This window comes from Lycorma delicatula, chromosome 9, assembly GCF_047948215.1.
Source record: "Lycorma delicatula isolate Av1 chromosome 9, ASM4794821v1, whole genome shotgun sequence".
Lineage (NCBI taxonomy): Eukaryota > Metazoa > Arthropoda > Insecta > Hemiptera > Fulgoridae > Lycorma > Lycorma delicatula.
The window spans coordinates 23,002,989-23,028,015 of record NC_134463.1 but is presented as its reverse complement, the minus strand read 5'-3'; the positions used below and the strand labels follow the sequence as shown (position 1 = coordinate 23,028,015).

The following is a 25,027-nucleotide window of genomic DNA, read 5'->3' as shown; positions in this document are numbered from 1 at the left end:
AAAGAAGGTTTTTGAGGAGGACATCGCAAGATGTCTGAGTAAAAAAGATAAGGTAGAAAATGTAAAGAAGAATGGGAGAATGTTAAAAAGGAAATTCTTAAATCAGCAAAAGCAAACTTAGGCGGAACAAAGAGAACTGGTGGAAAACCTTGGATTTCAGATGATATATTGCAGTTGATGGACGAACATAGAAAATATAAGAATGTAGTGATGAAGAAAGTAAAAGGAGCTATCGACAATTAAGAAACACTATAAACAGGAAGTGCAAAATAGTGAAAGAAGAGTGAGAGAAGAGAGAACTAGTGAATGAAGTGACAAAGAAGTGGAAAGAGAAATGAACATTGGTAAAATAGACGGAGCAAACAGGAGAGTTAATGAAAATTTTGGGGTACATAAATTAAAATCTAATAATGATGGTACACCAATTTATAATACAAAAGGCAAAGTTGATAGGTGGGTGGAATATATTGAAGAGTTATACAGAGGAAGATCTGAATTTAAGAGAGCATTAAAAGATTTAAATGGCAGAAAGGCTCCTGGAATAGAAGGAATACCTGTAGAATTACTGCGCAGTGCAGGAGAGGAAGCGATTGATAGATTATAAAAACTGGTGTGTAATATTTATGAAAAAGGGGAATTTCTGTCAGACTTCAAAAACGTGTTATAGTAATGATACCAAAGAAAGCATGAGCAGATAAATGTGAAGAATACAGAACAATTAGCTTAACTAGCCATGCATCAAAAATCTTAATTAGAATTCTGTACAGATGAATTGAGAGGACAGTCAAAGAAGTGTTAGGAGAAGACCAGTTTGGTTTCAGAAAAAGTACAGGAAGAAGGGAAGCAATTTTACCACTCAGATTAATAGTAGAAGGAAGTTTAAAGAAAAACAAACCAATACTTGGAATTTATAGAGCTAGAAAAGGCTTACGATAACGTAGACTGGAATAAAATGTTCAGCACTTTAAAAAAATTAGGGTTCAAATACAGAGATAGAAGAACAATTGCTAACATTTACAGAAACCAAACAGCAACAGTAATAATTGAAGAACATAAGAAAGAAGCCGTAATAAGAAAGGGAGTCTGACAAGGATGTTCCCTATCCCCGTTACTTTTTAATCTTTACATAAAACTAGCAGTTAATGATGTTAAAGAACAATTCAGATCTAGAGTAACAGTACGAGGTGAAAAGATAAAGATGCTACGATTTGCTGATGATATAGTAATTCTAGCTGAGAGTAAAAAAGATTTAGAAGGAACAATGAATGGCATGGATGAAGTCCTACGCCAGAACTACCGCACGAAAATAAACAAGAACAAAACCAAAGTAATGAAATGTAGTAGAAATAATGAAAATGGACCACTGAGTGTGAAAATAGGAGGAGAAAAGATTATGGAGGTAGAAGAATTTTGTTATTTGGGAAGTAGAATTACTAAAGATGGACGAAGCAGGATAGATATAAAATGCCAAATGGCACAGGCGAAACGAGCCTTCAATCAGAAATATAATTTGTTTACATCAAAAATTAATTTACACGTCAGGAAAAGATGCTTGAAAGTATATGTTTGGAGCGTTGCTTTATTGGAAGTGAAACTTGGACGATCGGAATACCTGAGAAGAAAGATTAGAAGCTTTTGAAATGTGTGCTACAGGAGAATGTTAAAAATCAGATGGGTGGTTAAACTGACAAATGAAGAGGTATTGCGGCAATTTGATGAAGAAAGAAGCATTTTGAAAAATATAGTTAAAAGAAGAGACAGACTTATAGGCCAGATATTAAGGAATCCTGGAATAGCCACTTTAATATTGGAGACACAGGTAGAAGGAAAAAATTGTACAGGCAGGCAACATTTGGAATATGTAAAACAAATTGTTAGGGATGTAGGACATAGGGGTATACAGAAATGCAACGACCAGCACTAGATAGGGAATCTTGGAGAGCTGCATCAAACCAGTCAAATGACGAAGAAAAAAAAGTGATTTTAAAGAATAACGTCTCTTAAAATTTACTAAAATAACAATGCAAGTATTTATGATAGAATACAGTAAATCAGCTAATGTTTTAAACTAAGATTTTAGAAAAAAATTGAATAAACTTTTTCTTAAAAAACTATTTAGTTAAAAAAAAGTAAAATAACCTCTTAATTCATTTGATTGATCTGATACAATTTTTCATGAAAAGCAAAAAATAATTTTTCTTACTACTATTGTGTAATGAAAATTTACAATTCATGCAGTTTATCAATGTTTCCTTTGAACAAAAAATACATAGATCTTTTAAATGCCATATTGATCACAACAGCAGTCAGTCATCTGTGGACCAAAAAATCTACGGAGCCTGCTTCTCTTACATGTGCCTACATTTTGGTTTATTGGCAACAAAAAATAATAACTGATGAGTAAAAAGAATTTAAACAGTACAAATATCTGTATTCTAAACACTTACATTCTATAAAACACTAAACATTTGACACTGATACTTCAATTATGTATCCTAAAATGAGTAATTTCTTTAGATTTAGTAAAGAGAATAAGATAGAATTTCAATAAACTAAAATGTAAGTGAAGTAATCCACTTTTTTCCAAGTGTTCATGAACATGTTTTACTATCTATAAACATTGTTCTTAAATCTTGCATTTTTATGTTTTTTTTCAAATCTTAGGCATTATCATTCACTAGAATTTCCTTCTCAGAAGTAGCAAATTCATGATGGAGAACTATATAACTGGTAACATACAGTATTTTCAGATAAGGTAACTTTTGTAAAGTAACATTTTCCACACTTTGAAATGTAGAAACTGCTACAAAATACTGACATATAAAATATTAAAAAATCGTAGAATTTATTTTATAAATAAATGAATTAGATTTTATTTATTATTAATACTAATAAAATAACAATCAATTACTCAGCTCATAAAAACTATCCAATACGTTTGGCATTTTAAGTTAACTACCTAGATGACATTGAATAAAGTTTACAAAACTTAATAACCGTTACAAAATGCATGCTTATAATAGTAACAGCTAAATAAAGATATATTTTTTTAGATTACAAAGTTTTTACCGACCTTCAATAAAGTGAAGCAAATCACAAAATATCATTCCAATTATCTTTAACACTTGGGTTGAACATTAATGGAAAACATTAAAGTAGTTCTGAAAGAAAGTAGTAAACAGAAGCCCAAGGTTTCAATATGAGTATGCAACCACTTTCTCACAAGATTGTTAAAGAGTTTGGTATGTAAGTCACCTAAGCTAGTTTTTTTATTCATGAATTATTAGATAAAAATATTATAATTGAATGTAATAATTTTTGTTAATATTTTTTTAAACATTTTTTTCTTGTTAGGACATGAAGTTTGTTAAAGAAAAAACAAAACTAATTGTAACTATATTAACAGGAACAGAAAACGATGCAAATGAAGTTTTAAATACAAAATCTTTACCAGAAAAACAACATGGTGAATGTTTTCATAATGCTATGAATATATTAATAAAGGAATGTTACAAAACAGAAACACAGGTAAAGTAATTGATAATATTAGTAAATATGATAATCTGATACCTAAATCTGTATTCAATATGACAACAGACCCATATTAATTTCATCGAGGGATGTTTTCCAACCAATGACTGTCATCATACATATGTATTCATTCATTTAGCCAGGTATCAGTTTCTTTATTGGTTACACATTCAGTAACATTTATTACTTCCTTGCAAAAAGTAAAGGAAGTATTGTGATCACAAAAAATCTAGGTTTTCAGATTTCAACGGAAATATCCATTTTGACCATCCCTGAATCCATTTTGACTAGTTTCAGCTAGTTGACATCTGTACGTATGTATGTGCATATATATGTATCTCGCATAACTCAAAAACGATTAGCCGTAGTATGTTGAAATTTTGGATTTAGGATTGTTATAACATCTAGTTGTGCACCTATTATATAATATTTGGATCTTATAAGAGGAAGGCACATCGGCTCGAATCAGACTTCATCTCCCTTTTTTTAACTTTTATTTTTTATTTAAATGTATTGATTTATTAATTTAATAACCTCGGATTGTAAAAATGTTTTTACAATAAATAATAGTTAAATAAAAACAAATATGAAAAATATCAGAAGTTATTACTGAAATAAAATTTTATGTATTTTTCATTTAAAAAAAATTTGAATGTGTAATTTAATAACCATACAAGTAAGTAATGTGATGTCCACAACAGATCTGGTGAAATATCTGATTATTCATTTTTGTTTTCATTTTGTTGATGGTTACCTCATAATAATTTTAAAAAAACATAGTATTAGATAGATATAAAACTTACATTTATTTAAAGAGTAATAAAGGGACTTTTACTCTATCCTAATATTTCAGGTAAGATTATTGAATTATAATATCTGATGTTAATAAAAACTAATATTTTAGCAATTGTGTTACTATCCACTTTATTAGAATTGGAGGAACATCGTATCTCACTTTCAAATGAAATAATGTTAAATGAAGTGCAGCAAAAAATGTGTATATTTTACTTAAAACAGCAAGCACCACATTTACTATATTTTGTAAAATTTCTTTTAATTCATAGGGCATAGTTTATGCATGTTTTTTTAAGTTTATATCAATAGCTTCACAAATTGTATAAAAAACTTTGAAAAACACTAATTAATTTTGATATTAATTCTTTAATTAAAAGCAAATTCATCCAGAAAATATAAAATCTAACCCTTAGAGTATTAATTTTTTCTTGGGAAATAAATGTTTCTATAATAATTTTAAAATTTTACGGAGAGTCAAATGGAAACTTTAAACAATATTTATCTCCTGATCTTTTGAATACAAAAGGTAAATATTTACATTTCTCTTCATATTCCCCAAAGTATCCAATACACAAGTCTATAGGGTGTCAAAGACTTACATTCTACAATCTCTTTAAGAGGTTTAAAGGTATAAAAATAACTAGTAAATGACCAGTAAATGTGGGTAAGGAAATTTGCATATGTCTCACTGATAATAATGATTTTTCCTGAGTATGGTAATCCAAAATTACCTTTCACTCATCTCAAACGAGTCAGCATTTTTCTAAAGAGCTATGATGCTGTTCCCTGCTAGCTTTCATACTCATGAAATATTTCCATTCACATAATGTATCGTCATAAAAAAATTAAAATCATTAACCAGAATTTCCTACGGCAACATGTCACAAAATTTGTTATATCATGTATGTATTATTAACTTTACTAGTTTTTTTCATTACACTTTTATTTGTTTATATTTTTATTACATAATATTGTCATGTGTTCGCGGCTCAATTAGGATATTCAGAGATTGACAATTGAAATGTTTATATAATTACAATTTATTAGTTTAATAATATTGTACATAAATAAAATATTTAATAAGACAATTCATAATAATAATGACAATAGCAATAATAATAAATGACAAAAATAAACAAATAATAATAATAATATTATTATCACAACCACAACAATAAACAATGATCATATAAAAAAAAAGAATTTAAAGTAACGTCAGGATTTATTTATGGGTAGTTAAATATTAAAAACCAGAATTCAGTCCCACTGACAAAACACATAATCATGACCACTAAAATTTACACCTCTCATAACTGGTATTGTAATACTAAGTAGATACGATTAGTCTATAGTTTTTTTCACTACAAATACCTTTCGTGTTCACAAATTAAACTTGCCCTAACAATTTATGAATGAGTTCAATATTTTATCCCTTTCACTAATTGTCTATATTTACTCACCTAACAACCTCCTGCAGTCTCCCCCTGTCCTCACGGAATACTTGTGACATCACTTCACACGTTATAAACACATGCACAATCTCGCTACTTCACTGAATTGCATAATAACACTTTGCTTAAACTGATCTTAACTCATCTTTCCTATCCTTTTGACCTGCAGAACCAGACCCAAGTTGTAGCGGGAGAACCAACATCCAAGTCCTTACATTTTCCCATGAATTCCTACTCTGGTTCGGTAATTCTTCTCATGGAACAACATCTGTGGTAGGTGTGTTGTAGGGCAATATTACAAAGAATGATTGTTAAATGGACCTGTGTTAACCTTAGAAAAAGGATTACTTTTAGTCCCCTTCTGGATTCCTCCCAATATTATATTTTCTACTACCCTCTTCTTAATTGGTAGGAATTCATAAATAAGAATGATGTTTTAAAATAAAAAATAATAAATTAAAACTGAAACATTACGTAGGTAACACAACAATAAGCACCAGACAAATAATTGTTAATTTTCCAATTCAACAAATAAGTGATAATAGCATGCTATACTTTTATAAATGGACATATATTATTCTGCTATAATTTGGGGTTGAATTCATCCATAGTTTATTTATTTGTACTAAAACATGCATCAGGTGTCAAGTGTACATTGACTTATACCTGTTAATTTGTCTAAATTGTATCCTGTATACAACCTATTTCACCAAGGAAAATATATATTCTGTTATACAGAAAATGGAGCAATTTTTTTTTTTTTTTGTAAAAAATGCTTTCGTGTTATCATTGCCTGGGTTAAAGTATAAGAAGCTTCTTCTTACTTATTAAAATATTAGCAAAATATGGTTAAAACTATGATGAAAACTAAGATAATAGTAGAAATAAAATTGAAACAGTAAAAGAAATGCAACAATTAGGATAATACATAATTTGAATAATGTGAATAACAAAATAATATCAAACAGTTTGACGGGTTAAATCTTATTAAGTATATTAATTCGTTTTTAGAAGTAATAATATCTAGTACATTCTTGCCATTTCCTAGGATGCACCGTGTGTCTCAGCAATTTAAATGTAAGGCTGCATAGCATATGCAGTCCACAAGAATGTGGTGCACAATCAAGCAGCATTCACATTGGACACAATGGTGCACACTCCACTGAATGTCAGTGGCCATGAGTAGCTTTAGTATGTCCTCATTGCAATCGACACAGGGCCACTTCCGCTCGGCAAATTTTGCTGCATGAGACTCCCATGGTAACACCTGTCTTTTATTTGTCAGTGTTTATTATCCACTGTAACAGTCCTGTCATGCTGCCACCTTCTCCGAAGTGTATGTTTAGTGGAATTGATGAAGTCGGTAGTAGTAACTTGAGTGGAGAAAGACAGTTGGGTACATGCATCTTTAGCAGCGGAAACCACACATTTGTTACCCGGGATTTCCACATGGTTAGGGATGCAGTAGAAATCCACCTGTGTGTTGTGACAATTTAATTCAGCAATTGTATAATGCATTTCAGTGACAACAGGATGTTTGGAATACAAAGCATGGAGAGCACTATACGAATCGCTACAGTTAAGAATGTGACAATATTTTGATCTAATGATATTCAAGGCCATTTTGATGGCATACAGTTTGGCACTGTAAACTTGTAATACCAGGTAGACTAAACACATAAGTTCTGTCATTTGTAACATAAGCACATCCTATGGTTTCACTCTGTTTCAACCCATCTGTGTATACTATTGGGTCAGAGTGTCTCTAATAGAAAATGGTAAAATTTTTTGCTGTAAGACAAGAGGAGTTGTTAATTTTTTATTATATATGGTGAGAATGTAATTAAAATTAATAGGGTCAAATCATCACAGAGAATATGTAAAGGGATAGGATTCAAATCCTAGAAAAGTTAGTTATTTTTATACAGATCTGAATACTGGATCGTGGATACCGGTGTTCTTTGGTGGTTGGTCTCAATTAACCACAAATCTCAGGAATGGTTGACATGAGACTATACAAGACTACACTTCATTTACATTCATATACATTAACCTCTAAAGTAATACCTTATGGTGGTTCCGTAGGCTAAACAGAACAGAAAAGGGATAGGTTGGGAAAATAGCTGGTGGGTCAAAATATAGAGAAGATACATTAATCACCGGGTACAGACACCCATTGGTGCTGTATTGCATGGATGGTTTTCATACCGTTGGAAATGAGAGCTTGTGAGAACTGCTTTAAGAACCGGGTGATTTGGTTGTTCTTTAAGACGAGCAGAGTAAAATGCTAGTAGCTAGTCCTGCCAATCCAAAAATGATGGTTCACCACAACAAGCATGCTTGCGATAGGGCTTGATCTAAATGCACCAGTGGCAAGACACAGAAAAAGTGCTGTACAGCATCCAGTATCTGAAGCATGGTATGATGCGCTGAAGAGTAGATGATATAACCATAATCTAATCGGGATTGGACTAAAGAATAATAAAATTGTAACATACATGATTGATCAGCTTCCCACTTGGTGTTCCTAAGGACTTGTAGCATAACTAGAATTTTTAAACATCTCATCTTTAACTGTTTAATGTGTTTGGCTCACGTAAGATGACTGCAACAAATTGACTGACCATAGCCTTAATTGAATAGGCCTGATTTGTAAGGCATTATATGGTTTCTCATGGACAACATTTAAATTAAACATTAAAATTAATAATTATTATTAAGAACCATCTCTATAAATTGCAAAGAAGCTTTAAACAGTTTAAGAAAAACTTTGGATAAGAAATTCTAGTTCAAAACCTTGTTTTCATAAAAAAAATAATTATTACAATGAGACAATAATAAAAATGAATAACACATATTTATTCTGAATGAATAAAGATAATCTGGAGAATTAATAAAACTGAACAACCCTTTTTTTGAAAATGTACAATCTATCTGCATGGACTACAAATTCTACAAAAATCCACATCATCCAAACTGACATAAAGAATGACTTAATTAAATCAGATGTTGCACAATATTTAGATGCAAATGGCACTAAGAGTACATGTTCTATACTAACATTAATGGCATGTTTTCCTGACATAAAACAAATCTAATTTTCTAATATTTAATCCGAGTAATACTCGGAGAAGTGAGTCCTTTCAACACAATGATTAAACAAAATAAACCTAAATGAAAATAAAATACACTTCAGTATCATTAATTTCAAAAGGAAATTCTCTATATCATTTTCACCAATATTTTCCCATCTGTTGACAAATAATATATTCTATTTTAGCAATTAAGGAAAACATAAAACAAACTTATTAAACATATGACAGCACTGATACCAATTTACATAGTTATACTTATAAAATTATTTTTAGTCACATAGCAAGAATTAAATTATTATTTACATTGCTTTTATCTTTTAATAATAATCGTAGTATTTCAACTTTCAGAGGGAACATGGATTACATCATTCACAAAAGATACTTAATTTATGTTCACAACCACAATTAAGCCAAGAAGGAATAATTAATGCCATTAAGAATGCTTGCAATGAAGTTGAGAAAGATGAAGGTAATTAACACATTATAGTTAATACCGCTCTAAATATTTTTATTATAATAAATGCGAATTTGCTTTAATTAAACTCTAATAAATTTCTATAAAACTAAGATTCATGTAATATTAAATCCAGAGCTTATGGGTTAATGCCACATGTGCCTTAATCTCACTGTAAGATTATATATATAAAGCATGCATGATACTACAAATATACAGATAATATACTCCCACAATTGAAAACTGTTCTCTGCTATGCCTAAAATCACTCGCTGACAATTGTTAACTTGTGCCATCAGCTAATATATAGTATACCCACAGTTTATAAGTTAGTACTTTAGCATGAATCATCATCTTGATTCGTGTTCTTCTGTGTGTGATTTATTTATTGTTTTTTATCCTCATTTTAGTGAGTATTGTTAGTATGCATGTAAAATCTGCAATTGTTGAGTATCTAAAAACTGCGTTTAAACTGAACTGTATGTGTGTGCCTGTTTTGAGTTTGAATGTGGGTGGACAATTTTACGAATTCAAAATGGTGATGTGTGCTGTGTTTGGGTGCAATAACAATAATAATAAAAAGCTCAAAAATAATATTTATAAACTTAACTTCTGATAAGAAGGTTTATGTTTCACTCATTCCCCAAAAGATATATACAATGAAAAATCTGGGTAATCAAATGCAGCGGACAAGATAATTTTAATGTTGTCAACACAACAATTAGTAGCATATATTTCAGACCTGATCACTATGAGCAAGGATTACAAAGTGTACTTTTAAATTATGAACTGCATAGAAAAAAAAAAAAATATGCTTTTCCTACTGAGCACTACCTAAAACAGCAACTGACAGTAGATTAAATGGTTCTAGGAACTTACGCAGTGAAATTAGAGAAAGGAAGAAACAAGTAAATGAGGTGTGCTATCAAATAAAAAGATGTTTCATCATCAAAAAATGACAAAAATTCATTGGTGACTGTTGAAAAGGAAAATCTCATCATGATGGATTCTCCGAGAGCTGAAAGCAATGTACTAAGTACATCTACAGAAAGTGAAAAACTCAAGTTGCATAATGAACTGAATAATATCAAGTTAGAAAACAAACATTTACAAATTACACTATATACCCTTACATAACAACATTCTACACTATTTCTTCTTATACATTCACAAGGTGGTGTTTCGACACCTTACAAAACGCAACCGTAATCCAAAGTGGAAACTATCATGCCGATGTGTGGACGGCTCTGTGTAGTGAGTCTCGAATGCTATCTTCTGGGCACCTGGGTGAACTCAGTTGTATTTAGCTTTAGCTCCAGTATGTGTGTGCTCTGCTAGAGTGGTTTGTTATATTGCCGGTACTCATAGGAACTATAAGGAAATTCCTAATAAACCCCAAGAAATCCCTATGATTATTGGTGGTCCATCTAAAAATACCACTACCCAAAGTCAAGTGAAAAGCTCACTCAGTGTTATCTGATGAGGATAAAAATGCTGTTGATGAGAACAGACGTATTCTGTTCACAGTATAACAACGTACGATTTATTTTTCTTAAACACAATTAGGAAGGAGACTCCCTTCAAAAGGTCTCACCTTTCCTGATCAATGAAGTTATTACAAGCTAAAGCGGTTCACCTAAAAATGTCAGAAAATTGAGGGATGGCAAATACTTGTTGAGATAATTAGTGACGAATAAAGTCAATCTTTGTTGCGTCTCATTAACATGTGTAGTATTAACATAATAACGGTATACCAGAAATCCTTGAATACCAGCTGAAGAGTAATATTTTGTTGGGACCTTTTGGAACTTGATGTCACTGAGATCACCGATGAACTTCATACCCACGGTATTGTTGAGGTGAGATGAATTATTAGATGTCAGAGCAGAATAGAGGAACCTACTCCCTCTTATATTGACATTTAACCTTCTTATACCACCAGAGAAAATCACAGTACGTTACATGTCTATTCGAGTGTGACCATTCATTCCCAACTGAAGGCGATGTTTCCAGTATCAAAGATATGGCCAAACTACATCTTCTTACCAGAACACTGCAATCTGTGCTCGATGCTCAAACGAAGGTCCACAATGACTCTGATTGTCAGGAGGAAGAAAAATATGTTACCCATGAGTGATCACATTCAGCTCGCTCACGAGATTGCCCCACTTTTAAAGAGGAGAAGGCAATTCTCAAAATTTATACCGAGCAGAAGCTGTCATTTCCAGCTACACGAAAAGAGTATAAAAAGACACTAAACTCCTGTAACCTGGAAAAAACTGATGTCTCTTTTGCAGCAGCAACATCCAAGCAAACCCTTATAAATGCAGATAATCAACAGTGGGGATCCTTCAGTAAATTGGAATAAATTGTTCAGGTGTTATCTGCTCAGGTTGCCTCGCTCACAACTGTTGTTTCAGTGCTAACAAAAAATATAAACAAAGAAAGTATTATTGGTGAAGAGACCGACACTGGTTTACTGAAAACCACTTTAGTTGGTGCAACAACAAATAAAGTTCCAGCTGCACCAAACTACCAAGATCCCTATGAAGAGATCAATTAAAAAATTGTCACCTAGTACAGTATTGATATAGAGGTCAATGAAGTACCTGAGAAAGCAAAGCACTTCCTAAAAGTTATAAACAGAAAAAAGAAAATCCAGACTGTATTTACAAATAATATGCACACAGTTCTGTAACAACAAGAAAAACTATTTATGGGTACAAAAATTATTCAATGGGATGTTTGTGGTTTCTGTTCCTGCTGTGAGAATATTGAAATCCTATTAAAGGAACAAAATCCTTTAATACTGTGTCTGCAGGAAATTTGCTTCTGATCCCAGGATGATGTGTCTTTCGCAGATACAGCTGTGAAAGCATGAAATGTTCCATGTGAAAACGTCTTGTCAGTAAGATGTTCACAACTGTTATATAACAGTTGTGAATTGTTACCAGTTCACATCAGAACTGTTATCAGTTCTACTAGATTGTGAACATCTTACTGACAAGACGGTTTCTTTTAGCATGACTTATTTTAACATTTGATACTCAACTGTTATGAACATAATAATTTTTATTTTTATTTTCATTTTAATTCTTACTTATAAAAAGTTTATATGCACAACTAAAAAATTCATAATTAATCAATAATCCCTGATGATGAAGAAATAATCCGAAAATGCTTGGATAATTAATACTCATAATTGTTGGTAAGTGGACACTATATTTTTTTATACAAAAGATATTTGTAAAGATAGAATAAAAAAATTGTGCTGTTTATTTTGTTGTGCTCACAACAAAGAACACAGTGATCGCCCATCTGTGATCACATACGATTTAGTGGAAAAAGTAAATAAAAAAATTTTCAAGAAGAAATGAATTTACTTTCACAATCATAAAGTGAATTTCAAAACATTTTATATTCATTGATTAACAAAATCTTTAGGTTACATAAAGTTGTGTATTAAGCAGGTGCCAAAAATGATGACAGATTAAAACATGTTGCAAACTCAAATATCCTTGCAGAACTACCAAAGTGAAAATGAACTGATCAATCACATTGTAACTGGAGTTGAGACTGAGCTATTTTAAAATAATGTTGAAACAAAGCAGCAGTTGATTCAGTGGCATTTATCACCCTTGAGGTTCAAGAAATTTCAGACAGGAACTCCATGACCACTCTTCTTTGTGACAATAAAGAAAAATATCCTTTTCAATTTCTTTGATCATGTAAGTACTGTAAATGTGAATATGTTTTGTGAAACACTTTTAAAAAAAAACTTTGATGTGTTATTCAGAAAAATGTGGTGAGCTGTTTAATGGGATTATGAGTTCAACATTACAATTCTTGACCACATGCTACAACAAAAATGAGTCAAGAATTAAGAAGACTTCACTGAGAGATCTTAGATCATTCACCAAATGACTCCTGACCTCACACCTAGCAATTACATTTAACTCCATTTAAAACAACTGCTCGCTTCGCAGAGGTTTGGGAATGCTGAGAACTGAAGGAAAAATTTATACATTTAAATCACTTACAGAAAAAATTGTCAGAGACAGAATAATAAAGCTAGTAGAATGATAAAAATTAAGTGATCCAGTTAATTACAAAAATATGGAGAAATAATACATATATATATATATATATATATATATATATACTTATAAGTTTATTTTAATGTAATAAGTTAATGTAAGAGTTTATATTATATTGCAGAAGAAAGTACTTCATATTTAATAAAAATTTATATTTCTTTGTGCAGTTGTTATTGATGAAGATGAGGAATGTTGGATGGGACAAAGTCTGTGCAACATATTCTGTACAGCAAAAGGAGTGCACAATAATGAAAAAATGAGAGGTCAATGCATAAATGAAAAATGTCTTTGTAATTAAATGTATGAATCAAAATTAAAACATAAAAACAACAAATTCAATATCATAAATTAAAATTTATTCATAATGTTAAAAAAGATTTAACTTCATATATATATATATATTCAGTATTCATATATTGAATATTAAATTTTTTCTTTCCAAGATTTCCTTAACCTAGAAATCTGGTGTATGTGCACACACCCACACCCATACCAAAATATATCCATCACTAACACCTATAAGCTACCACATATCAAATGATCTAAAGTTCCTTGTTCAATCTAAAAGTTCTGATTTATGAATGAACCCACAGTTATTAAGAAAAATAAAAATTATTAAAACTTTTTTGCACAGTTTATTTTTGAAACTCTAGGTAAATAAAAATACATTAAATTTATTGAATTATTATTTAAAAATATTATAATTATTTTAAAATAGTAATTCAGATTTTTTTTAAGCTTATCATTACCAAAACGTTTTGGCCAAATGAAGTATATTTATGTTAGTAATGATTATTAATAACTTCAGTAATACAGTTTCTAGCATTAATTTTCAGGCCAAACAATATTAAATTTCTATAGAATATAAAATTGGCTTCATTAAATTCATTTCAAGTTTAATTTTTAACATGCTTCAAAAAGCCTCCCTGACTAACAATACTGATATTTTTTTTAAATGATTCCAAACTTGCAGATTTTTTTTTTGAATTACTAAAGTTGATTTTTTACAAAACTGAATCAATATTAACAGTTAAATTGATATAGCTATAATTAATTTATTAATTATGGAAAAGAATAGAGGTTAGTTCAAAAAAAGACCAAACTTTTTAAATTGCACGCCAATGTCTGTAGGTGGTATGGTCAAACTGCTGTGTGCATCTAGCAGCACATCTTGGTAGCATATTACTTTTACTGGATTCTGATCTATGCTTTAGTTGTCGAGTAATTACGGAATGAGTGAAGCCATGCATAAACTGCTCATCAAATTAGTGAAAAAACAAAAATGAAGGAGTTGAAGGAACAATGCATCCGTGTGACATTTTGCCTAAAACTGTGAAACACTTTCATGGAAAAATTCCAAATGCTTAACCAAGCATACAAGGATGACTGCATAAGCCAAATGCCACACCATGATTGGTTTAACCATTTTAAGGAGGACAGACGTTTGGCTGCTGAAGATTCAAGGATTGAACAACCTTCTACGTACACATGACCAACATGTTTAGAGTGTGTGCGATGTAATTTGCCAAAACTTTCATTTAACTGTCAGTGAGGTTGCTGAAGAAGTTGGCATAAGTGTAGGATGTTGCCATCAAATCCTGAATGAAAAACTTGCAATGCATAGCGTCAGTGCAAAATTCGTACCACATTTGTTGATAAATAACCAGAAGCAGAATAGAGTTGAAATCTGTCAGAAACTGCTTCCAAATGCGGAAGACAACTTCCTCCAGAACATCTTAACAATTTTACACAAAATTTCATTCTGATGCATTGTTCCTCCAACTCCACTTTTGCTTTTTCACAATTCAACAATCAGCTTATGCACAACCTCACTCAATCAGTAGTTACTCAACAACTAACACACAGATCAGAAGCCATCAAAAAGAGATATATTACCAAGATATGTTGTTAGGTGTGCACAGTGGCCGGACCACGCCACCTGCAGATGTTAGAGCATAAATTAAAAAGTTGGTCTTTTTTTGAACGAACCATGTATATTATTCAAATAACCATTACGAATTAATTTTTTTGGCAAAAATTATAATCTAATGAAAAACATTTAAACATATTTGTTACGTTTTCACCCACTCTTGCCGTCGGGTGCTGAAACGTAGCGGTGGCTAGGATGCCCACAGCAAACTATGGTCACCAGATCATCACGCCACTCTACATCACAAGCTGCTCCCTCGAGTACTGAATGTAGCGTCTTCTAAGCCAGTCTACACTCATACCTGACCCAAGGCGATCGTGTCCGTATGAACTCTTTCAATTCTTGTTCGGATGAACATTAATCTAAGTTTTATTTAGCTTATGTTTGCTATCTTTAAAGTTAAGTTATAAGTTACAAGGGTTATGTTATAAAATTATTTTAAACCGCCAAGATGGTGTACAATTAAACAATCCTTCAGTAATCAACAAGGTGTTGTCTTCATTCATCACCTATGAAGACGTACAGTCCACCCTCGCTCTAAAATCTACCACAATGTTGTTGACTAACAGCGTCCTGTTGACGTCACAACACATTTTTTGGTCTTCCAGGCTAGAAAGTTATGCCACTGGATTCAACATACAGTTTTTGGTCATTCATCTCCACATTCAAGAACCAGATGGTCAATTCACCGTTCCTACCAGATCGACTACTGCATCTGTTATCCAACATTTCATCGCCAAGTCGCTGTATTGACACGGGCTTAGCCACTCTACAACATTCATCCATGGGTTTCAATAAGGTCAAACCAAGTCAACAACATAGTATTTATAATTTATTTATAAAAAGTTAATCAAAAATTAAGGGTGTATGTTAAAAGTGCAATTAAAAAATTAACATTAGTGAAACATTCAAATGTTCATGAATATTTCAATAGTTAAATATTTCAATGTTTTATAATACAGTTAAAATTGTATCTAAAGTTAGCCAGGTATGAGGAACCAACCCTCGATACCAGTTTGGACAAGTTTCTCCTTTGTTGCACTGTACAAAACACATACGTGCATATCTCAGGCAATCTTTCTATTGTTCGCTGACCTGCACACAGCTGATGTTAGTAATATCGTATCATATTTAAAACCAATCCAGTTTATTCAATTTTTGCATAGGCTATGCTTTAACAATATTATTGTATATGACATTTATCTTTTAACCTTATTTTTTAATAACTTTGTTTCATTCAGACTTAATATTATTTTGTGCATGATTCCAATAAAAATGGAATTCAACGATTTAATTAAAAAAACGAGGCATTATGAAGAATAGTATAGCCAAATTAAAAACATTCATTGAAAACGTTGATCTTAATTTTGACGATTATGATCTATTTACCATTAAGTTTGATAAATTGTTAGAATACTTTTCGATGCTCAATCTGAAATCGAATTCCACCAAGATACGACTGATAAGGACCTAGAAGTCAGAGACACTTATGATAACATTTTTGATAAACTTAAGTTAAAACATAAAAAAACTAGAAAATTTCATAGGTAACTGATGCAACTAAAGTGATTAACAAGCCTAATCCAATTACTTTAAAACCTATACAAATTGAGCCCTTTCATGGTGATGTGAAGGCTTAGCATAAACTCTTTGATCTTTTTAATAGTTTAGTTCATAACCAAGAAGAATTTTCTAATGTTAAAAAAATTTATTACCTTACAAATTTCTTAAGAGGTAATATTCTTGATGTAATAAAAAATTTATCAGTAATGTCTGAAAATTATGAAACTGCAATAGAGTTACTTAAAGCTTGTTATGATAACAAAAGACTAATAGCAGCTACACATACTTTGGAAATTATTAATTTAAAACCATTAAAAGGGGAAAATTCTGAGAATTTATCTAAGTTCATTGAACAACTTAATTCAAACCTTAATGCATTGAAAAATCTAAATATTGACTATTTAAAATTTATTGTAATACATTTAATTACACAAAACTTAAATTTAAGTACTTTAAGAAACTGCTTCAAACCAAACCTGTTCTCATGCCGAGCACAGGTATTAGCAATGTCGTTACTAAATCTAAGTTAAGTATTGATTTAAATATTAATTCTAGATATGAAGATTTTAATTTTAATTTGAAATGTCATGTAATGCCTTCCATTACAGGTTTGTTACCCAATCATTTTGTAAATGTAACTGACTGGGAAATTCCTTCTCACCTTTTTCTAGCCAATCCTAATTTTAATATTCCTGGGCAAATCGACATTCTCCTAGGAGCTCAATACTATCTTTCTCTACTTAAGCATGTTCAATTAACTCATAATTCCAATCATACCATAATTAAAAAAACTCGTTTCTTAGTTTCTGGTCAAATCCCTACTAAACCTAGTAAGCAGAAAAACAATTCAAATTCAATATCACTTCTTGTTAGTAATGAACAGCTTTTCTCTCAATTAGGATCTTTTTGGAGATCTGAAGAGATAGAAGATTGTTTATTAACCAAAGAGGAATCTTTCTACGAAAAAGATTTCATTGAAAATACTTTCCGTGATCAACGAAGCAGATTTGTTGTCTCTTCCTCGTAAGGAAAATTGTATTTTATGAGATTCTTATGCAAATGCCAAACATCTTTTCAATTTATTACAGCATAGATTTAAGAAAAATCCTAAACTCAAGGAAGACTACTTCCATTTCATGAAGGAATATCAAGAATTGGATCACATGCAACCTGTAGACTTTCAGTCCAAGGTTCCATCTGAAACCTTTTATTTACCTATCACACAGTGTTTTGTGAATCTTCCACCACTACCAAAACAAGAGTAGTATTGCGAAAACTTCAAATGACCAATCACTCAATTCAATTCTTGCTACAGGTCCAGTAGTACAACAAGATTTATTTTCAATTATAATTAGTTTTAGAACTCACAGCCATGTGCTATCAGGAGACATTCCTAAAATGTACAGACAAATTCGCATTAATCCTCGAGATTTTTCATTACAAAGAATTCTCTGATATGATGATACTAACTCATCAATCATTCCATACAACTTACAGACACATACTTATGGTTTAGCACCTTCAAGTTTTCTAGCAACAAGATGTTTGATTGAAATTTCAAATCAAAATGAAGCCTCCTTTCCTCAAGCTTGCCAATCAATCAAGTAAGATTTTTATGTCGATGATTTGCTCACTGGTTGTGAACAGTATCGATCAGTTAAAACAATTATATTTCGTTATTGCTTAACAAATATGGATTTTCACTGTAAAAATATCATTCAAATGTGCCTGATATGTTTGACAATTCTGATTTTTTCATCAAACTAGATAAGGATGAAAATATCTTGGAATCCTCAAGGAGATGATTTCATTTATCAATTTGAACCAAGGAATAAGAATACTTCTTACAGCAAACGTTCTATTTTGTCAATTATTTCTTCATTGTTCGATCGTTTAGGACTACTTGCTCCTATAATCATTCCATTTAAAGTGCCCATACAAGAGTTATGGTGTGTCAACCTTCACTGGGATGAAGTTCTTTCCGCTCCGTTACCATAAAAATGGAATTTTCTGTACTCTCAACTCAAAATCTTGAAGTACTTTTAAGATTGCTAGATTAGTTAAAATTAGTTTTAGTAAGAACCATCAATTACATGGATTTTGTGATGCAAGTAGCAGTGCATATGGTGCATGTCTTTTCATCAGATCTGTTGATAGCAATGAACACATTGAAACCCACTTACTGTGTTCAAAAAATAGAGTTGCTCCAGTCAAGCAAATCTCTAGGTTAGAGCTGAATGCAGCTCTTCTATTATCTCGTCTATTCAGTAAAGTTAAGTGTATTTTAGGTATAAGGTTTCATTCAATCCACCTTTGCTCAGATTCTCAAGTTGTACTTTACTGGTTGTCATCGCTTATCGATGGAAGGTTTCGTTGTAAACAGAGTTTGCAAAATTCAAGAGTTAACTAAGGAATGCTTATGGAAGCATATTCCTTCAAGGGATAACCCTGCAGACATCCTGTCACATGATTGCATGCCAGATGCATTAACCTCATCACAACTCTAGTGGAATGGCCTGTCTTTTCTGAAGGAAGAGGAGAATGTCTGGCCATCCAATTAATCTATTATTTCTATGATTCTGCTAGATTCGCTCAAGGAAGAGAAGTCTAGCAAAACTAATGTGTTTTCAGCTGCTCTTCAAGCTATAAAACTTTCAAAACCATTTTCTTCATTCACACAAACACTAAACATATTTTCACATTGTCGTCAATTCATCCACAATTTGAAAAATAAAAACAGTTGCATATTGTCAGATCTTTCTCTGGAAGAAATCTATTCCACGTTGGAAATACTTATCCGTCATGGTGGGCGGCATACGTCTGATCCTGCTCCACTTACTCCTGGTCATTTTTTAACCTTCGCTCCATTAATTTCCTTCCCTGATCCTGATTTCTCAGGCATTAACATAAATAAGCTCGCTAGGTAACGGCTTACACTAAAATTACTAAGAGATTTTTGGAAGGCATGGTCTAACAACTACTTACATTGTCTACAACAGAGAAGTAAGTGCAAGGTTTTAAATACCAACATTTGTGTTGGTAATCTGGTTATGATTAACGAAAATAATCTTCCTCCACTCATGTGGAGATTAGGAGTAACAGTTCAAATGTATCCAAGCAAGGATGGACTCACTAGACTAGTAGACGTAAAAACAAATACCACCAAAAAAAGTGTCTTTAATAAACTGATTATTATTCCAAATTTAGAAGATTGGGATGATATGATCATTCCAATCAATGATTTTTTTTTCTTTTAACGTCATTTCATTGTATTTTTTATAAAAATTATAATTATAATTATATTTTGGTGGCTAGTGTGTTACGTTTTCACCCCCTCTTTCCGTCAAGTGCTGAAACCTAGGATGCCCACAGCAAACTATGGTCACCAGATCATCACGCCATTCTACGTCACAAGCTGCTCCCTCAAGCACTGTACGTAGCATCTTCTAAGTAAGTCTACACTCATATCTGACCCAAGGCGGTTGTATGCATATGAACTCTCTTAATTCTTGCTCGGATGAACATTACTTTAAGTTTTATTTAGCTTATGTTTGCTATGTTTAAAGTTAAGTTACAAGTGTTATGTTACAAAATTATTTTAAACCGCCAAGACGGCGTACAATTAAACAATCCTTCAGTAATCAACAAGGTGTTGTCTTTATTCATCACCTATGAACACATACAGTCCACCCTCGCTCTAAAATCTACCGCAATGCTGTTGACCAACAGCATTCCATCGACGTCGCAACAATATTAAACGTGGAACATGAAAAGGTAGGGAGGAAGAAATCTGATTTTTCATTAGATCGAATCAATTTAGAATAAAAGGCCAAGGGCACTTCATAGAAAAACAAATCATTTCGTGCAACATACTTCAAAGCCTAAGTAAAAGTTTAAACTTAAAACACCTTAAAAAGAAAAGTACTAGTGATACCCAGTGGATTTTCATCAGTTATTAATTTATATTAATAAAAACCTTTTAATACCTTCAATGAAATACTGTTTAAACCTTCTAATTTAAATTCGTTTAATTCTGAAATGGATTTTACAAGATACATGTAGTAAAAAAGATCATAATAGACAAGTTATTAAAATACGTATTCCTTCTAACAATATGTATAATTTCAAAGGCTGTGAGAAGAAAGTTTGTCCAAACAGTTAAAATAAAAGAACACACTAAATTATTTGTCAGCAAGTGAGGGAAGGTTAAATTTATTTCTAAAACTCTATTACATTACCAAAATATATTAAATATCTTAGGATTTTTTTTTCTTATCTTTACTCTGTAACTCAGATTTATGTATTTTTTTTTGTATATGTAATTAAAAAGAATATTAATAAAACTTACTTAGAAAAAATAATAATAATAATTTACAAAACCTATTGCCAATAATTGGGGTACAAATTGAATTACAAATTACGTAGTGCAAGTAAACGGTACTTGAAATATAAACACAAATATAACAAGGATTTATAAAAAGTAACAACAATAATTTCAATTTTGCCAACACTAATACATACTATAGTAAACAATAAGAATAATAATAAATGATAACATGTGATTAGGAGGGTTAGTTGCTCATCAAGGGTTATTGTATTTGGCTCCATAAATCATATATGTTTTTAACTCTGTACAGGAATTATGGCAAACAATTTCTAAATTGTTTATTTCCTACACCAATTGTGCAAGAATTTGTTTGCTTTTCTGAAGCAAACACTTCAATGTTAACATATTCTGGATATGTTACATTTGGAAAAGCAATTGGATTGCACCAGAATCAAACACTAACTCCCATAGCAGCTGGTTTACAGGACTCAGCCAGCCAACATAAATATTGTTCAAGTCTTCTCAGGCTTCAATGGGGAAAATCTAATCCCTCCTATATCAAATAACATCAAGTCCCAACCTCAGATGAAGTTTTTAATTTAGTGACAACATATAAAAAAAAATCCTTGTGAAATTCTTGAAATTTAGTACACATATGCAGGCAAAATGAGACACCTTCCTTGGTAAACAACGTAAAAGAAACAAAACATTCTTCGAAAATTAGATTGAAACTTCTTCAGGCAGGCATTCAATAAACTTGTTTACCACTAGTTTAAATGTTTTTCCAATCTTCGCTATTACGTAGAAAAGTAAAATAAAAAAGTAGCAATTTCATTTAATCCATTGATTTTTGTATTTAATATCAAATAAATGTGGTAAATTGAAAATAGGACATTAGTTTTTGAGTATCTCATTTAGCTCAGCTGTATACAAAAAAATTTGTTTTCTTCAGTTATACTTTCCCATCATATAAAAAATTTGTTTTCCATTTTCAATCTCAAAAAGCTATAATTTGCAGGTAAATTAATATAATATTTCAAGATATGACCACAAAAACGAAAAAAAAAATTTTTTTGCACCAAAAAATTTTTGTTTTTTTTGAACAGAATTCTACCAAAGTAGAAAATATTAAAAAATACTCTTTCCCAAGACAATCATCTTTGGAAGAAGACTTCAGTCAGTAAAAAAGAGATCAACTATTCTAATAATTATTAAAATAAATAAATAAAGACATGAACAATATGTTAAAAATATTTTTTTTAAAATAATTTTGCCTTCTCAATGATGTAGTTTCTTAACCATTGATAAAGTATCAATAATTAAAAAAAAATGTTTATCTGGACAGTATTTCAAGACAAGATTAATTACTTTTGAACTAGCATATCCCCAATTGGTAAATTTATTTACTGCCAGCAGAATTTCCTAACTCAATATCTTGATCTAAATCACAGCAAGAACTTCAATTTTCAACCTTTTTTTAAAAAAATAAAGCTGACAACACAGTTGTATGACTTTCTCATCACACGGCTTTTTACTGATGCAAGGCCTACATACACAACTTAATTTAAACTATTTATCATTTTATTTAAATATAATATTTTTGGTTTATTTAATTCAATAATTCTAACTAAAGCGCCCGCATACTGCTTACCGTATTTCATTCGCACAGGTGTGGCGCTGCTAGTGGCCACTTTAAATACTTTTTACATTTTAAATATTATTCATTTATTTAATTCTACCGCTCACCTGTGAGATCATAACATAACAGACGATTACAGCAGCTGTACATCAGTATTACACTAGTGCTCCTTGTAGTGATAGGGGCTAGCAATGATGCAGCATACCCACTTAGCCACCACTTTATTTAGAGCATTTTTTGGGGTAGGGAGTACAATTTTAGAAAGCTTTTTTTGGAAATATTATTTTTTAATTAAAAAATGTGCCTAAGAAAAATAAGACCTTAATTAGGTGAGATCTCAAGATATTGAGGGTAACCTTGCTCTACAGCCTTACCCCCTTGACCATTTAAGTTGAAAATTTAATGGCACCAATGCCCCATATATAGAAGTAATCTGACCAACTTTGGTCAAAATCGGTCAAATAATTCTGGAGATAAAAGGTGATTTATAAGGTGCCACTGAACATACACACATATATACAAGCATCTAGAAAATTTCCATCTGGTTTTTGGGTTCCTTAGGCGTCAAAACGTAAAGATCTGGTAAAAACTGTATATGCCCAAATTAGACAGATTACAATACTTTCCCTTCTAAAGCTGTAACTTTGCTATAGCGCTACATGGGAAAATAAAATTTTAATAAAGTGGGCATAAAGCAAGAATTTTAATTTTTTTTAATACAACATTGTGGACAAAAAGCAAAAAGAAATGTACGTTAAGTTTGTGAGTAACCAGTTCAAATAATTTCTATTTAACTGTTGATCATTGCATTTTTGTATCTGTATTAACAATTACTGTATTTAAATAACAAAACAAAAAAGAGTTTTTATGCAGCAATGTTGATAGGAAAAAATACTGCTGCTAGTAATTTCATACTAGATTTCCTAATTCTCGACTATTAATCTGTTAACATTTGCATCAGCTGAACATAAAACTTAAAAATACAGGAGGCACTCCACAAACAGGTACCAAAAACTAGCTGTACTTCAGAAAAAGTACTCCACTAACTTCTGTGGAATAGTGATAATGTCCTATACTCTCATTCAAAAGATCTTATGTTTGGACCCTGGTCTGGCATGGTATTTTTCATAAACTACAACATTTCCATTCCATAATCCCACACACAAGCTTTCAGCTTAGATACTGAAAATTTAATAAAAAGAGTTGCTGAGGCAATAATTATGAGTATTATCTCTCATGACCTCTCACCATAACCTTTTATATTCTCCAGTATTTCTCCTTTGACAAATATAAACAATATATTTGTATTTTACAATCTAAAAACTACACTCTTTTCAAATAGTCAAACTCTGTTATGAGAAATTTCATCTAATCAAGTGAATTCATTTGTTAAATTTATAATTCACCATAGTCATAAGCAGTAAAAGGTATCTATAGAATAAATGAAAATATATGCAAATCTCAAAGATATAGTAATATATTTATTAATAGAATAATTGAAAATAAGTTGGTTTAAAACAATTTTCTGCAGAAATGACAAAATATTAATGAATTCAGTTAACTTAAACTATTTTACAACATTAGCTGACACTGTACTACTAACATTGTTAAAATACAATAACACAGTTAATAAATAAAATTTTTTTTAAATCTCTACAACTGAATTTTGTACACTGATTAAATCTGTGATTAAAAAATGCTTATGTCAAGTGAGTTTATAAAGTCATCTCAATTTAGAAAAACAAAGTAAGGCACTAAAATATTTTTAGAAATCTTAAAATTTACTGTGTAAAAATTAAACAATAATAAATAAAATTTAAACTATTACATTTTTACTATTTTAGAAAAAGAAACAACAAAAAATTGTAAAACTTAAAATACAATAAGCAATGAAAATTAATGAGGTAGGTTTTGAAAAATATTGTCTATTACTATCCCTGCTGTTTATCTAGTGTTCTTCGTTTGTCTGAAATTGTTTCTTAAAGAAGATATTCGTTGGAATGCTTGCTCAGTACAGTCACAACTAAATTTTAAGAGTTCAGAGAAAATACCTAAAGTGTCAGCATCTTTTCTTGCTAGCTGTATTTTCAAGAGTAGGAATTGCTGCTGTCTTTTACAACCCTGGATATGTTCTGTATAATTGTA

At 31.0% G+C, this 25,027-nt stretch overlaps 1 protein-coding gene across 1 annotated transcript in view; it reads left to right on the top strand.

Moving 5' to 3' along the window:
• LOC142330331 (legumain-like) overlaps positions 1 to 14,044 on the top strand; it is a 37,484-nt gene extending 23,440 nt beyond the window's left edge. The window contains exons 10-12 of the mRNA XM_075375556.1: positions 3,355 to 3,528; positions 9,221 to 9,341; positions 13,591 to 14,044. Coding sequence (XP_075231671.1) covers positions 3,355 to 3,528; positions 9,221 to 9,341; positions 13,591 to 13,721 — 426 coding nt within the window. The 3' untranslated portion in view covers positions 13,722 to 14,044. The remainder of the gene's footprint in view (positions 1 to 3,354; positions 3,529 to 9,220; positions 9,342 to 13,590) is intronic.
• Positions 14,045 to 25,027: the final 10,983 nt, after the last annotated feature.